Below are 14922 nucleotides of genomic sequence, written 5' to 3'. Positions count from 1 at the left end.
ATAAAAAAAGCTGTTACGTTATTTTCTTACGTCATGGCATAATAAGACGACGCGTTGTTGACGTGCATGCTTAGAATACTGTAACTATGACTAAATATGTATATACGTATATACGTAACACAACTGACGTATTGAGTTTACGTAAAGTTTGCTACGTAAACAGCAAAAATGTCAAATACTTTACGTACTTTGCGAGCATCTTATGCATTTCGCTCACGATTTCCCTGACAATTTGACAAACTTATTTCTTTATTGACAAATACTTCCCCCACATTTGTATATGCAGATGCATTTATAGCTGCAGTTGCAGTCTGAGATGCAAATGCATATGGCAGATGCAGTTGCAGTCGCAGTCGCAGTCGCAGTCGCCGTTACAGTGACACAAAGTTGACTCGCCCAAACATTTGTATTAACATGAGCATACATATATTCTGTTTGATAGCTGCCAGTTTTCTGCAGACTTTGGCTTGGCCAGCGGGTAGGGCGGGGCGGTCTTTCGGGGGGGTGGGTCAGCTGGGGCTGGGGCAATTTATATTGCGACATTTTGTGCAGTTTTCAATTTGCATTTCGGCGGCCATTGTCGAGCAACAAGCAAATAACCAACAGAGAGCAGACAACAGACAGCCAACGAGCGAGGAGCGAGGAGCGACGCCCGTTTCATGTCTTTTGACCGCATTGTTTGTTAATTGTTAAACATTTTAAATCACGGACAACGATTGCACTTCATGTTGAATTTATGAGCTACATGTGCATACTTTTTTCATTTCTCCTTTTTTTTTCGGTATATTTTTTGCTCTTGCTCGTTTTTGTAATCGATTGCAAATGCTTTTTTACTCACATTTCTTTGGCATCATTCGAATCGAGAATCGCAATATGGAAATGTGTGACAGCAGCTTCAATGGCAATGACAACGGCAACGGCAGAGCACACACTCCTGCTCCAATGGAAAACATGAAAAAGCAAAGAGACGAACGGCAAACGACAGGCAAGCCGAAAGAGAGGAAATTGGAAACGGCACGGATTTTAGCTACAGCTCATAAATCGTTAATCAGCTTCGAAGGAGAATTTTAATTGCAAATCGAGAATCGTCGAGCGGAGTATCGAGAATGTTGTCAAATGCAAACGACATTGCCACTCTGATGTTAATCAAATCTGTTGCTCTCTCACTCGCCCACTCTCTTACTCCCTCTCCCTCTCTCTCGTAGTCACTTAATTAGGGACTAGCGCTGGGCCACTGTAAATGCGTTATTTCTAATTAAATTTAGCAATGTATATATGTATGTGTGTATGTGAGTGTGTGTGTGTGTGTATGTTTGTGCTTGTATGTGTGTGTATATCCGGCCCTCGCCCAACTCAATGCCTAAGATGAAGATACCAAATGTCAACTTATTGGGTGAAGCATAACGAAAAATCGTTTTGGTATCAATCGACAGAGGCAGAGCCCGGGGTGCGCAAAAGATATCGCCAGGCGTTAGCAAAAATTTAAAGCGTAGCCCCGCCGATCCCCCCCCATCCTGCAAACATCAAACCGTGGCACGTACGCAAATAGAAGGATGTGATGCGAATTAAAAACGCAAGCAGCGGATACGGAAACAGATACAGCGACAGATACAGCTAGAGCTAGAACTAAAGATACCGATACGGCTAGAGAGCCAGACGAGAGATACAATCGGCTGGCATATGCAGACACACACACACACACACAGCACGTATGTGTGTGTGCGTAGAGGCATCGCAATCGTTGGCACGCACGATACTTAAGTTCATTTGCGCCACTTTGCGCCCGTGAATTTTAAGTGCGTGCGACTTTTTTTTTTTTTTTTTTTTTCAGCCTCTAGATTTTTTAATAAATGCGCCGCCAGCTGACTGACTGTGAACTAGAAAGTTATGTAGCTGTCAGATACACAGACACATACACAGACATATGGCATGGGCTGCTGCGCTTTGCAAACAGAGAACGATTCGATTCGATTCGATTCGAACGGCTCGAACGGTTCTCTGTGCCAGTTTCATTTCTATTTTCTATTGACTCTACGCTTTGGCTCCATTTTGATGAACATGCAGATCCAAGTGGATACATGGATATGAGCATTGGAGTTGTTCAAGAGTTCAAGCGGTCAGTGCTCAGGCCCATAAACAATGGCTCCAACAAAACGTAGAAAAAGGGTAAAAAAAAAAAAGATCGACCTTATTGATAATGAGGTCGGCGGCAGCTGTAATTATTCGACTGTGCTTTAAGTCTTTAAGACGCCCAAGAAAGCTGTCATAAAATCCAATCAATGACAGTCATAAAGCTCCGCTGCTGCCGTTTCAATAAAATCGAAATTGTTCTATAAATACGCCCAATCCAAGCCAGCGACTAATGAGTCACAACATACGCCATATGACAGCTCACGCACCGAGAGACTGACTCTACCCACACCGTCTGCGGCGCACAAAATATAATGAGCATCAATATAAAGCACGGGCAGCAGTGTGTGGCATTAGAGGCGGGCCGAGCAGAGCTTTACCCACGCTCGATGGCAAGAGAATCGTCAATTCCGAAACCAGCCCAACCGCCCGAAATAATTAAACAAATATTTTATCTACTTTATTTCCTTTGCTTTACTAATTTGCCAACATTTTAAGTCTGTTTCCAAAACTCTAATATTGACAATTTTGTAAGGGAAAGAGAGAGCATAATATTTTTTCAATTTTCCAGTCATCAGCTGCATCTTTTTGCATTTGTTAATAATTAAACATTATGCTTTTGACAATTTCTAATGTGTGATTTTATTTTTCTCATCTAACAAAAAAGCTGGTTCTTTCCATGGAGGGCTTAAAAATAATCCAACCAAATGAGCTAAAGTTGGCTGAAAATGCTGCTCTAAAGATTTTAAGCTTTTCTCTTTTGCATACATAATATTGGGAATCATATATTTCAACTCTGAAATGTTTGTGTTGTTTTTTAGTTTTTCGTATCATTTATATTATTTCGTTGTGAGATTTCCTAATTTTTTTTTCGGGTAAAGCGGGTTAAAACTGCCTCACCCAAGTCTCCCGCAGCTAACTCGAATTGAAATTTTCCAGTTTACATCCATTAGTAACTCTAGTTGCTAAGCGGCAAGCAGGAAAGAGAAATCGCATTGTGTCATATATGTTATAGATAGATATATTGTGAACATTTCCTATTCATATTCATGGATTTGTATTTATTTTGATTATTATTTGATTTTCCTATTCATGCTGAAATTCTTGTAGAGCTGTAGAGTAGTCTATGCACGCTATGCACATGTGCTGCCATGCAGGGGTCTTTCAGCAAAGAGGAAAACTCTAAGTACTCCCCTTCCAAGGCTAGCACTTTCAGCGCGACACAAGTTTCACACGATCTGAACAGGGTCAGGGAGCGGGCGCCGAGGGGCGCGGCTCGAGTTACTGCTGCAGTTCGTTTTGCAGTCATCCTTCATTTGGCTCCGGGCGCAACTTTGTCTCAAAATAAACAATGGAACGCCTCTGTGTTGGCAGCTGCCAGCTGAAGAGAGGCGAGTTCCTTGCTGTAGGTTGTCCATGGCTTGTTCTTGCCCCAACACAGCCAGCACAACCAGCACCGCCTCCTCGCAGCGCGCGCCTTTACTCCGGACACCAGTCGACATTTGCGGCGTGATAAGCTTTGATTACATGCCAGACGGCAACTGATCAGCCCCAGCGACGACTCGTTGCACTCACTGAGAGTGGAGAGAGAGAGAGAGAGGAGTGTGGAGAGACTGAAGAGGGGCAAAATTCTATAAATATTGCTTTGCAAATTGCAGCTGGGTCGGTCGTGCGGGTGTGCATTGAAAGAGGTGGTGAGGAGGTGGGGGAAGGGCAATTGCGGCAATGGGAAACTTGGCGAGCTGATTCCAAGAAATTTGCAGCAGCAATGCCTTGTGACACGCATTTCCTGTGCCCAGGCAGGCAGGGAGGCAGACAGGCAGACAGGCTATAGAATATCAGCCAGATACACACACACACACACACACACAAACACACACTCATAGAGAGTTAGAACTTGTTTGGTGGCTTTTGCGCGTGCGCAACACACATTTCCGTTAGCTCAGCAGCAGCCACCAAGTGGAGATCAATGGACGCGCCAGCAGCAACAACGGGCAATGGCAATGGCAGCGGCAGCTTATCGAATCCAAGAGCAGAGCGAGTTAAGCATTTTTAATTGTTGGACGCTGTCCGGAGACCGGAGTACGAGGCGAACGCGTCTAGAAATTGTAAAAGTCATTAAGGCTCATTGACCCATTTCGTTGTTGTCTGTGCTGTGCGGTTGAATAGTTGAATAAGTAGTTGAATAGTTGGGCATCATTAAAATATTCACAAACATACAGACACGCGCGTACATACACACAGATAAGCATATATACATATATATGTGTGTATATATGTATTATGCATAGACAGTCAATGTTCTCAATGGCCGAGCGACAAGTTGGCGGACTTTTTGGGCGCGACACATTGCCACAAGCCGCATTCAAGATCGAACCTGTTTTGCCTAGCAAATTAGCAGCAACAACATAAACATTTGCTGCTGCTGCTGCTGCTGCTGCTGCTGTTTGGGGCAAATATTTTGTGGTAGCCAAAAAAAAAGTAGAGAAAAAATCGCATAACCGTAACGAGTATTAAATAGAGAATTGACCCAAATCGTTCGGGTGTTAACATTGTGCCTGAAATATCAAAGCGATTTACAGAACACAGCGCGAGAAAGTCCATCGCTCGACCAGAGACTAGAAACAGGGCAACTCTGGCTTGTAAATGCTAATGCCTGACATGTTGTAGCTCGATATGAATTTGGGTTAAGTGAGCAACGAGCGACTCTGATTAATGAGCCACCTACCTGGCCAGGCCCAACTACTTACTGTACTGAGCTTGCGCTGAAAAAACAAATATCTGTGCGCTATTTGCCATGTCTTTCAAATTCAATCAGCATCAGCTGCAAATTGTGACAGGCGAAAGCGAGACGTTCTTTGTCAAGTGCTGCTAATGGGAATCAAATTTTGTATTTATGAATAGAACTTGGGTTTTCGTTTCTTTCTTTTTAGCTGTTAATGGCAGATTTTTTGTGTGAAGGTGTAGAAAATAGGGAATATGCATAGATTAGTAAAAGTGGGAGTAATAATAGGAATCGTGGTAGCAGTAAGAGTTTCGACTATTACTACTACTGCTGCTCCTAGTAATGGTAAAAATAGTAGTAGTAGTAATAATATTTATGGTAATAGTATTAATAGTAGTAGTAGCATTATTAGTAGTAATAGTAACAGTTGTAGTAGTAGTAGTAGTAGTAGTAGTAGTAGTAGTAGTAGTAGTAGTAGTAGTAGTAGTAGTAGTAGTAGTAGTAGTAGTAGTAGTAGTAGTAGTAGTAAAAGTAGTAGTAGTAGTAGTAAGAATAGTAGTAGTAATAGTAAAAGTAGTAGTAGTAGTAGTAGTAGTAGTAGTAGTAGTAGTAAAAGTAGTAGTAGTAGTAGTAAGAATAGTAGTAGTAATAGTAAAAGTAGTAGTAGTAGTAAAAATAGAAGTAGTAGTAGTAAGAATAGTAGTAGTAATAGTAAAAGTACTAGTAAAAGTAGTAGTAGTAGTAAGAATAGTAGTAGTAATAGTAAAAGTAGTAGTAAAAGTAGTAGTAGTAGTAAGAATAGTAGTAGTAATAGTAAAAGTAGTAGTAAAAGTAGTAGTAGTAGGAATAGTAGTAGTAATCAAAACTGTACTAGTTGAAGTAGTTAAAATAGTAGTAATAAGTATAGTAGTAGTTGAATAGTAGTAGTAATCAGAATCGTAGTAGTTGAAGTAGTAGTAGAAATAAGAATAGTAGTAGTAATAGGAATCGCAGTAGTTGAAGTCGTAGTAATAGTATTATTATTAGTAGTAGTATACAGAATCGTAGTAGTTGAAGTAGTAGTAGTAGTAATAAGAATAGTAGTAGTAATAGGAATCGCAGTAGTTGAAGTAGTAGTAATAGTATTGTTATTAGTAGTAGTATACAGAATCGTAGTAGTTGAAGTAGTAGTAGTAGTAATAAGAATAGTAGTAGTAATCGGAATCGCAGTTGTTGAAGTAGTAGTAATAGTATTATTATTAGTAGTAGTATACAGAATCGCAGTAGTTGAAGTAGTAGTAGTAGTAATAAGGATAGTAGTAGTAATCGGAATCGCAGTAGATGAAGTAGTAGTAATAGTATTATTATTAGTAGTAGTATACAGAATCGCAGTAGTTGAAGTAGCAGTAATAATATTAAAAATAATTGTAGTTAAGATTACCTTAAGATAGTGTCTTAACGACTTAATCTTAGGTTTTTTAAATTTGTTTATACATATACTAGTAGTCGTAGTATTAGTAATGATAAGAATTTTGTATAAGAGCACCCTAAAACACTGACCAGAAATTTGTGTTTTGACCTACTCGGCCTTATAGTCTAAACATATAAACTGAGCAGATAAATACATATGTATGTACATACTTACCCTGTCAAGGTGGTCTTAGATAGCACACATACACATGCACACTCCACATAACCCGTAGAGCCCGGGGCGGTGCTCTATCTCCACAGAGGGCTACAACTGTTGACTTTAACTCTGAATGCAGCTGCGATGAGTTGAGTGCAAATCATCAGAGATTTATAACAACTTCAGACACACACACACACATATATATACACGCAGATATATACTGCTGTATTTACATGTATATGTATAAATATATACACTTATGTACATTTGCACTGGGCCAGATAGGGTTTCAGATAGGTAGTCCCTGCATATTTCACGAGCCCTGCAGGCAACTGGCTCGAGGAGGATGTGTTTGTTGCCAAAAATAAAAAATACAAAAAAATAAAAGCAGCTTGTTGAAAGCATGTTGCAAAATATTTTGTATAATGTTCACTAACTCTTCAACTGTCTGTCTGTCTGACTGTATGTGTGTGTGTGTGTGTGTATGTGTGTGTGTATTTGTGTGTTTGCTGGGCAAAGTTTTTGCGGCGCATGCAAATGAAATGGAAAACACTTGAGCAAAAACTCTAAGCTGCTAGAATGCGACCTGGCTCAGGGACCACGTTGTCTGTCTGTCTGTCTTTCACTCTATCTGCCTGTCTGTCTCTCCCTCACGCTCTCCATCTCTCTGTTTGTATGTGTGTGCCTTTGCATTTGCCTGATTTTGGGCTGCAGCAAATGTTGCACAAAGTTTTTGATTATGTAAAAATTGCATTAAAGCTGCGGGCGGTCGGGGGCATTGTAAAGGGCTTTAAGTGCCTGCTGTTGCCTTTTCGAATGGCCAATCCCACAGGCCGGCAATCATAATGAAGTCTCAGGTGTGCCAGAACTCTCGCCAGACATCGGGCAGTGGGAGCGAGACAGCCTGAGGGGGTGACTGGGAGAGAGAATGAGTTGGTGCTGCTTAAGCAGCAGGGCCAACAAACTATTCAGTAGCCCGAGGGGATCCCGGGGCGTAGTAAAGGCCAACGGAATGAACTGGACATGCAATTTGCTGGCCAAAGACTTGGACATGCGGATGCACACAGTCACAGATCCTGTCTGTCAATTGAAAGCGCAGACGGCACGGAACGTAACGGACAGCCACAAGAATAGCACTGTGAGTGAGAGTGGAAATGGAAATGGGAATGGGAATGGGAACGGGAATGGGAGTGAGAGTTTCGCTAGAGTGTGGCCGAAGGGGCAGCGGTCGGATCGAGTTAAAAGTGTCGCCCGTTTGTCTGCCACTGTGGCAGCTCGCATGTCAGACAGTGGCCATTGTCATCCATTTGCCACAGACACGGCCCACCACGTGCAATTTGTAGACAAAATTGAGCTATGAATGGGCAGCCCAGGGCAGCCCAGGCAGCTGCAATCCAGGGGCACGCCTTTTGTTTATCGCATCGCCAACGCCTCGAGGCAGGTCAGCGTCGGCACGCAAGTGCCACATTTGATGCCCCCGCAGTCGGCATAGCTCCTGCTATTCTCATAAATATTAGAAGTTTGCCCTCAGACATAACGCCTACGCCAACGCTGACGCCGACGCCGACACCGACGCCGACACCGACGCCGACGCTGTTGTCAACGTCGCTGCTTGGCCCATACAAAGATGCAAAGGCCCAGATAGACAAACAGATTGTCGCCTGAAGTGTCGTATCGCATCGTCCGTAGCACAGATGGAAATGGAGATGGCAACGCTGCATGGCGGTGACTGCCACCCCCATTTGTTGTGGCAACTGCAACCCCTTGAGTAAGGGATTGCTTTGGCTTCTACGCCAAAGAGTCCGGCAGCTGTGTGTTCCTAGCTGGCCAGTGTCGGTGACAACATGCAAATGATAATTCAGTGGCACAATGGGTGCGCACCAAACTAACTTTTAAATGTGCAATCTATTCACTAAGGCATAGCTATCGATCAAACTAGACTTCGCCTGAATCGTTTATTTAAAATCTATCGATTAATGCATTGTATATCGATTGACGTATTGCTATCGATCAAATATATTATTTCTAATAAGGCATGACTATCGAACATACTAGCCTTAGCCCATATCAATTGGCTTATTCCTAAGATCATCAGTAGGATTTAATAAAGTTTAAGCTAAATTAAGTTTCTCCTGTTTAATAAAATATTAAAAAAAAAAATAGAAAATAAAAAGAATTAATAATATTCATAACAATAATAAGAATAACAATCATAATCAAATTAATAAAAAAAAAAATAAATAATTAAAAAAATAATAAAAAATATAGAAAAGTATCTTTTATTTTTCTTTTTACTTGCAATCTGTCTTATACAATAATACAATAAGCAAATGTATTATGTATGTTATTGTTAATACAAAAATAAATAATTTTACAAGTATAACTTTAATCTTTATAAAATTTGAAAATAATTAAAAAAAATATACAAAAATCATTTTAGTCATCATAAAATAAAAAATAAATAAATATACAACAAATACATTATTATAACTATAGTAATAATTTAAACAAAAAATGCAAAACTAAATAATTATTTAGAAAATAGAAAATTTAATAATAATAATCTCAATCATATTTTTTTTAAACATATATACATATATTATATATTTCTTAAAATAGACACCAAATAACTCTAGAAATTTCTGCTCTTTGTATCTATTTGTCAAGCAATATTTATACATATCTATTCATGTACCCCTTGATGACTTGTCCAATTTGATTGTTCACACTTATCGATAAATTGATGGCCTGGCACTTTGTGCGCAACTACTTGGCCCACGCCACCCACTGTGTCGCACTTTCAGATTGTTTTCCATTAGAGGCTCGGCGGCCGCCGTCAGCAGTCCATCTCTGGCCGGATGGACCGGCCCGGTTTCAGGCTGTTTGCCGTGCGTCGTGAGAAATATTACACGCCATTTCCAAGTTGACATTCGGCGGCGTCTGGGCGGGTCAGGGAAACGGAAATGGCTGCGCGGCAGGCCGACATATTAAAAATGAATGACGGCATTTCATTAGTGAGCGCAGAGAGAGTTGATGAGGTGGATGAGGGGGGGGGTGGGGGATGTGGGTCGTTGTCGCTGTCGATAAGAAATGCAAAGTAATTTGCCACTGACACCGCGTGGCATCAATTTTAGTTGTGGCACCCGAAAGTAGGCAACAATTTGTAGATTGCTTGGCGCCTAACTTCTACTACTCAATTTATTTCGTTGCAGAGACGACACACAAGAAGCCAAAGCGACAGATAGAGAAAGAGACAGAAGGAGAAGGAGAAGGAGAAGCAGAAGAAGCCGAATAACGAGATATCTCATTAGACAAAGCTAAACTAAAGCCGCTTGCAAGCAACAATGGCGCACTCGAAAGTCATACTAAAGATTCTGTTCTCGCTCTGTGTTTGGTCCTTTGTGATCATTGGCCTGTTCAAGATGCACGGCACGAACCTGGTGCCGCAGGACTACCGCCAGGTGCCGCAGGAGTACCAGCAGCTGCCGCTCAACGGACGCAGTCTGCTGCAGAAGGATATGCTGCGCTATGCGGAGACAACGTCCACCACCACGGATCACTTTGATCCCAGCGAGATACTCGTCGACAATCGCACAGGTGAGTGTTAGATCATGGCAACATTTACTTACCCCGCTTATTCTCCCCATCCTCTTCTTCTTCTGCAGCAATGGACGATGATCAGCTGGTGCGCGACGTGGAGTCCAGGATACCATCGCTGCCGATTGCCTACTGGAGCAAGAACAAGAACTTTCTGCAGCAAAAGTCCGCCACGTGCGCCAAATACCCATCGATCTTTGAGCTGGAGTTCAACAACATCTATTGGCAAACGATGCACACCTCGAACGGGACATTTCAACTATTCGGCGCCTACTATGACATTCGGCGCGCCTCGCTGCTGGGGCCGACCGTGCGCATTCTGGGCATGATCGATCGCATCGAGCCCAAGGTGAAGACCTACTGCCAGTTCTGGTTCGACGGCCAGAAGGAGCCGTTCATTGTGAAGACATTCGAGTACAAGTACATCTGGTATAACAAGTGGGGCAACTACAAGCAGGGCATCTATCAGCCGTACCTGATCGCCTGCCAGATACCCAAGCCCTTCCACGGCGTGGTGCCCAGCTCCGTGTCGATGGTGGAGAAGGAATGCGACACGGCCACCAACAATTTGCGCGTCATCTATAATCGGCCGCCCGACGATCACAAAAAGGGTTTCGCCGTCTGCGTCAAGGGTCTGGACTTTCTCTACGACGATCTGAGCGTGCGGCTGATTGAGTGGATCGAAATGCTGAATATCTTGGGCGCGGACAAAATCTACTTTTATAATCTGCAAGTGCATCCCAATATTACCAAGGTGCTCAGCCACTACGAGCAGGAGGGCAAGGTGCAAGTGATACCACTGACTCTGCCGGGCGGTCAGCCCAATGTGCCCGGCTTCCAGCATCTCTATCTGACGAAGAAGACCAACCACAAGCGGCAGAACGAGGTCATTCCGTACAATGACTGCCTGTATAAGAACCTCTATTTGTACGACTATATAGCGCTGCTGGACATCGACGAAGTGATTATGCCCAAGGGCAATTCGATTCTCTGGTCCGAGCTGATGGACAAGGCGCGACCGGAATCGCTCAAATTCAAGCCGGATGGCTATCATAGCTACAATTTTCGCAATGTCTACTTCCTGGACGATCAGCAGCACGAGCACGGCTGGCACAAGGACATACCCAAGTATATGCACATGCTGCAGCATGTGCACCGTGCCAAGAACTACACGAAGCCCAATCAGTATGTGAAGTGCTTCCACGATCCGGAACGTGTGCTCACGCTGCATAATCACTTTCCGCTCAGCTGCCTTGGCGGCGTGTGCAAATCGTATCCGGTGGATACGGAGGATGCACAGCTGCAGCACTACCGGGCCGACTGTGTGAAGACGCTGAAGAAGAGCTGCGAGGAGTATCGCGAGAATTCGGTCGAGGACAAGACCATTTGGAAGTACAAGGACGAGCTAATCCGACGCACCATTAAGACGCTCGAGACGCTGGGCTTCTTCAGGCGCAGCGGCGGTCCTGGTTTTGGGGGCAGCAGCAGCGGACTGGGTGGTGGCGCCACAACGCATTCCACGGAGCGGTGATTCGCGCTGCTCGGCGGCTGGTCATGGCCCTGGCTGCCTGTGGCGCCCTACGTGGATCCGGCGGCAGCTGGAGCGATGGGCAACGAGGAGTTTTTTGTCTAGTGAGAAAGCAAATGCGAAAGAGACAGACAGACAGACAGACAGAGAGAGAGAGAGAGAGAGTGAGTGAGAGATATAGGGAGAGTGAGTTCCTTGCCGCAATAGAAACCTTAAAAGCTACCGAGCCCGCATCTGAACTCAATTCCAAAACCAGAACCCGTCCCCCCTAGCCTAGCCTAGCCTAGAGCTCGATTTGTTCTTTTTGTGTATTATAGAAAAGTTTTTCATTTTCATTATTGTATTTTTTTTTTTACGAATAATTTGATAGTATTCTGTACTTCATAGTTGCCCCTGATACATATATAAATGTATGTTTCGTTAGTCTATATTATACAGTTATTTTTGATATATGTATGCCCTTATCAAGTACTTACATATGCCCTATCAAATAGCACACAGACATACATATACACACACACACTTTCGTATGGCTAGTGTATAAAAAAAAAAAAAAAAAAAAAAAAAAAAAAAAAAAAAAGGAAAACACTTTTGAAATCGTGCCTTCAACTTTAAATTGTAGTGTATAGGGTTTTACAGCAGCGGCTCGCCACGACCTAAGCACTTGACTATATATATATATGAACACACACACACTCACACACACACCCAAACACACACATGCATGTGTCCTATATGCTATCTATATATATATAAATCTACATATATGAATGCAGCTGCTTATTGGGAAGTGGCCCAACAAAAACACATCTATTTACTCCTTATTCACAAAAGACGTTACAAATCATAAGTCCAATGGCTAAATTGGTGACAAAATCACATTAGACAACAACAAAATAAGCATAAACAAAATATGTAATGAAAACTATGTTAAGTTCAAGACTGATGATGTTTATAAATAATTAGATACAATTGCGAGAAGCTTTTGAGAAAAACATTAAACAAACGAAAACCAATTATGAAGGGAATAACAAAATTATGTGGAATTGGAAAAATTTCGAAAATTGATTTCAAGCAAACATTTCAAATGATATTATGTATTAACTAACTAGTTAGTGTTTGTTAGTATCTGTACTTAGCCACAGAACATGAAATATCACTAAATGCTAAGCAAACATCTGAACAAAAACCTAAATTGTAAATAGTTTAATTGTTTTAAAAAATTTTCTATGTTAAAATGAAAGAAAAAACAAAATTAATTATATATTATTATATATATATAAATAAAAAAAAATATATATATATATATATATATATATATGAAATATTAAAATAATTATAATAATGATAATCAAATATGATTAAAAAGTTGCAACAAATTCCTGAGACAAATTTTGCTCAAGTTTCATTCATATATTATATTTTTATTTTGATTTTTTGTTTATATTATTTTTCCATCCTATAAATTTTAAGCGAACATTTCTTGTTTCAATTAATTGTATATACATTTTTAATTATTTTTTGCACCTTTACGATTTTAATTTCGCACTTTTATTGTTTCCTTATCGATATGAATATATGATTTTACTCAACTTTTAGCAGCTTAGTCAAATTGTTGGAACTTAATGAAATGAAAAGTTGTTTGCATTTTGCATAAGCGTTGATTTGTGTGGGACATACTATATACATATACACATAGTTAGATAGATATATACATATATATGTCTATACCAGGTTGCAGATACTTAAACTATCGCACTAGATCACATCACGATCTAAAACTAAATTTAAAATAAAAATAAAAATAAAAAAATAAAACAAAACAAAAAACACACATATATATATATATATATAGATATACCTACAATATATATGTATACATAAACATACATAAATGTATTAATGTTAGTTGATAATTATAAACGATGAGACCCAAATTTTTTTTTTTTGCCTAGCTAATAACAATTGATATGAGAACAAGTGATTGATGAATAAAATTTAAAAAATTGTACATTCAGACAAGTGTTTTAACTGGGGATGGTTGTACTATGTACTATGTACTATATACTACATACAATGGTTCTGAATCGTCCAAGTCTTAGGAAACAAAAGTTCGGCAATTGCGTTGCCTTGGCAATTTGTTTTGAATAGTCTGACTTTCCTTTGTAGTGCTTAAGCCGTAGATCCGTCGAAATTCTAAGCGTCTCAGTTGCTTGAGCAAGCTAAGCTGTACAGGAATAATTCTTTGGTTTTGCTGTGGCAGACTTATTGCCGACGTTGGCTTAAATTTAACTTGAGGTCAAATGGTTTCGGGGCTGCAGCTAAGCACAAGTCTACTATTTGGTCCATTTAAGATAGCCAAATTTGAGGCATGCAGTCGGAGACTCTCTTTCTCACACACACACACATACACACACAAAGGCACACACACACACACACTCACACTTGAATAGAGACAGAAGCGAGGTCTTTTCCAGTTGAGTGGTTAGCTATCCAGGCACCTTGGCTGGAACGTGGCATCGTTGCTTACTGCGCGTCCAGCGTGGCAAGACGTGAGATACAAAACTTCTAAGAATGTAAACAACAAAGCATTTGTTCTCGGGCATAAATGAACCCACTTACGCACAACTTGGCTGGGAGCAAGCAGTCAGCCAGCCAGCTAGCCACCCAGGCAGGCAGTCAAGACAGCGAACAAGGCGCACATACCTTAAGCCACTGCACAAAGAAAGTTGTGCTCCAGGAAGCAACGGAAGGATACAAACTACACACACAAAAACGAAGAAGATGATGATGAAGAAAACAACAAGTAAAGAAGAAGGAGACGCAGTTACAGGGTATTTCGGGGTTGGCCGAGCTGGCTGCGTGTCGGCGGTGTTGGCCCTGGTGGCTGGAGCCAAAGAAATTTGTATAAACGCAACTTAAGTGAGCATTAAACACGCTCCACTGAAGGACTCCGGCCGACGACGCGTCGTCCCTTTTTGGAGCAGTGGCGCTTAACTTGGTTAATAAACATTACCAACGCCACAAAAACCATTTACGTGAACTATTAAAATTCCGCAGCATTTTAGTTGCCTTTGCCTTGTTTCACGATTATGTTTATTTATATGGCAGCAGGAGAAGGAGCAGCAGCAGAGCAGCAGCAGCAGGAGCAGAGCAGTAGATGCGGTACACACAGACAGCAAGCTGGTGATGGTCTGAAAAGGAAACCCCTTTCGCATGTGCGTCAGCCGTTAAGTGAAATCTCATGGCTGCATGATGAGACTACTTTAAGTCTATATATCCTTTTATGAATATGCACCCATTAAACGGTGAGCTTCTTGGCCCAGAGTCTAA

General features: G+C 41.4%; 1 protein-coding gene across 1 annotated transcript in view; it reads left to right on the top strand.

The window, feature by feature from the left end:
* Nucleotides 1-12529, top strand: part of LOC6584245 — a 107738-nt gene extending 95209 nt beyond the window's left edge. Inside the window, exons 6-7 of the mRNA XM_032732211.2 lie at nt 9677-10061; nt 10130-12529. Coding sequence (XP_032588102.1) covers nt 9809-10061; nt 10130-11592 — 1716 coding nt within the window. The 5' untranslated portion in view covers nt 9677-9808 and the 3' untranslated portion in view covers nt 11593-12529. The remainder of the gene's footprint in view (nt 1-9676; nt 10062-10129) is intronic.
* Nucleotides 12530-14922: the final 2393 nt, after the last annotated feature.

Source organism: Drosophila mojavensis, unplaced genomic scaffold (genome assembly GCF_018153725.1).
Source record: "Drosophila mojavensis isolate 15081-1352.22 unplaced genomic scaffold, ASM1815372v1 contig_136, whole genome shotgun sequence".
Classification (NCBI taxonomy): domain Eukaryota; kingdom Metazoa; phylum Arthropoda; class Insecta; order Diptera; family Drosophilidae; genus Drosophila; species Drosophila mojavensis.
Note: the sequence above shows the minus strand (reverse complement) of the source record. Positions and strands in the feature narration are given on the sequence as shown.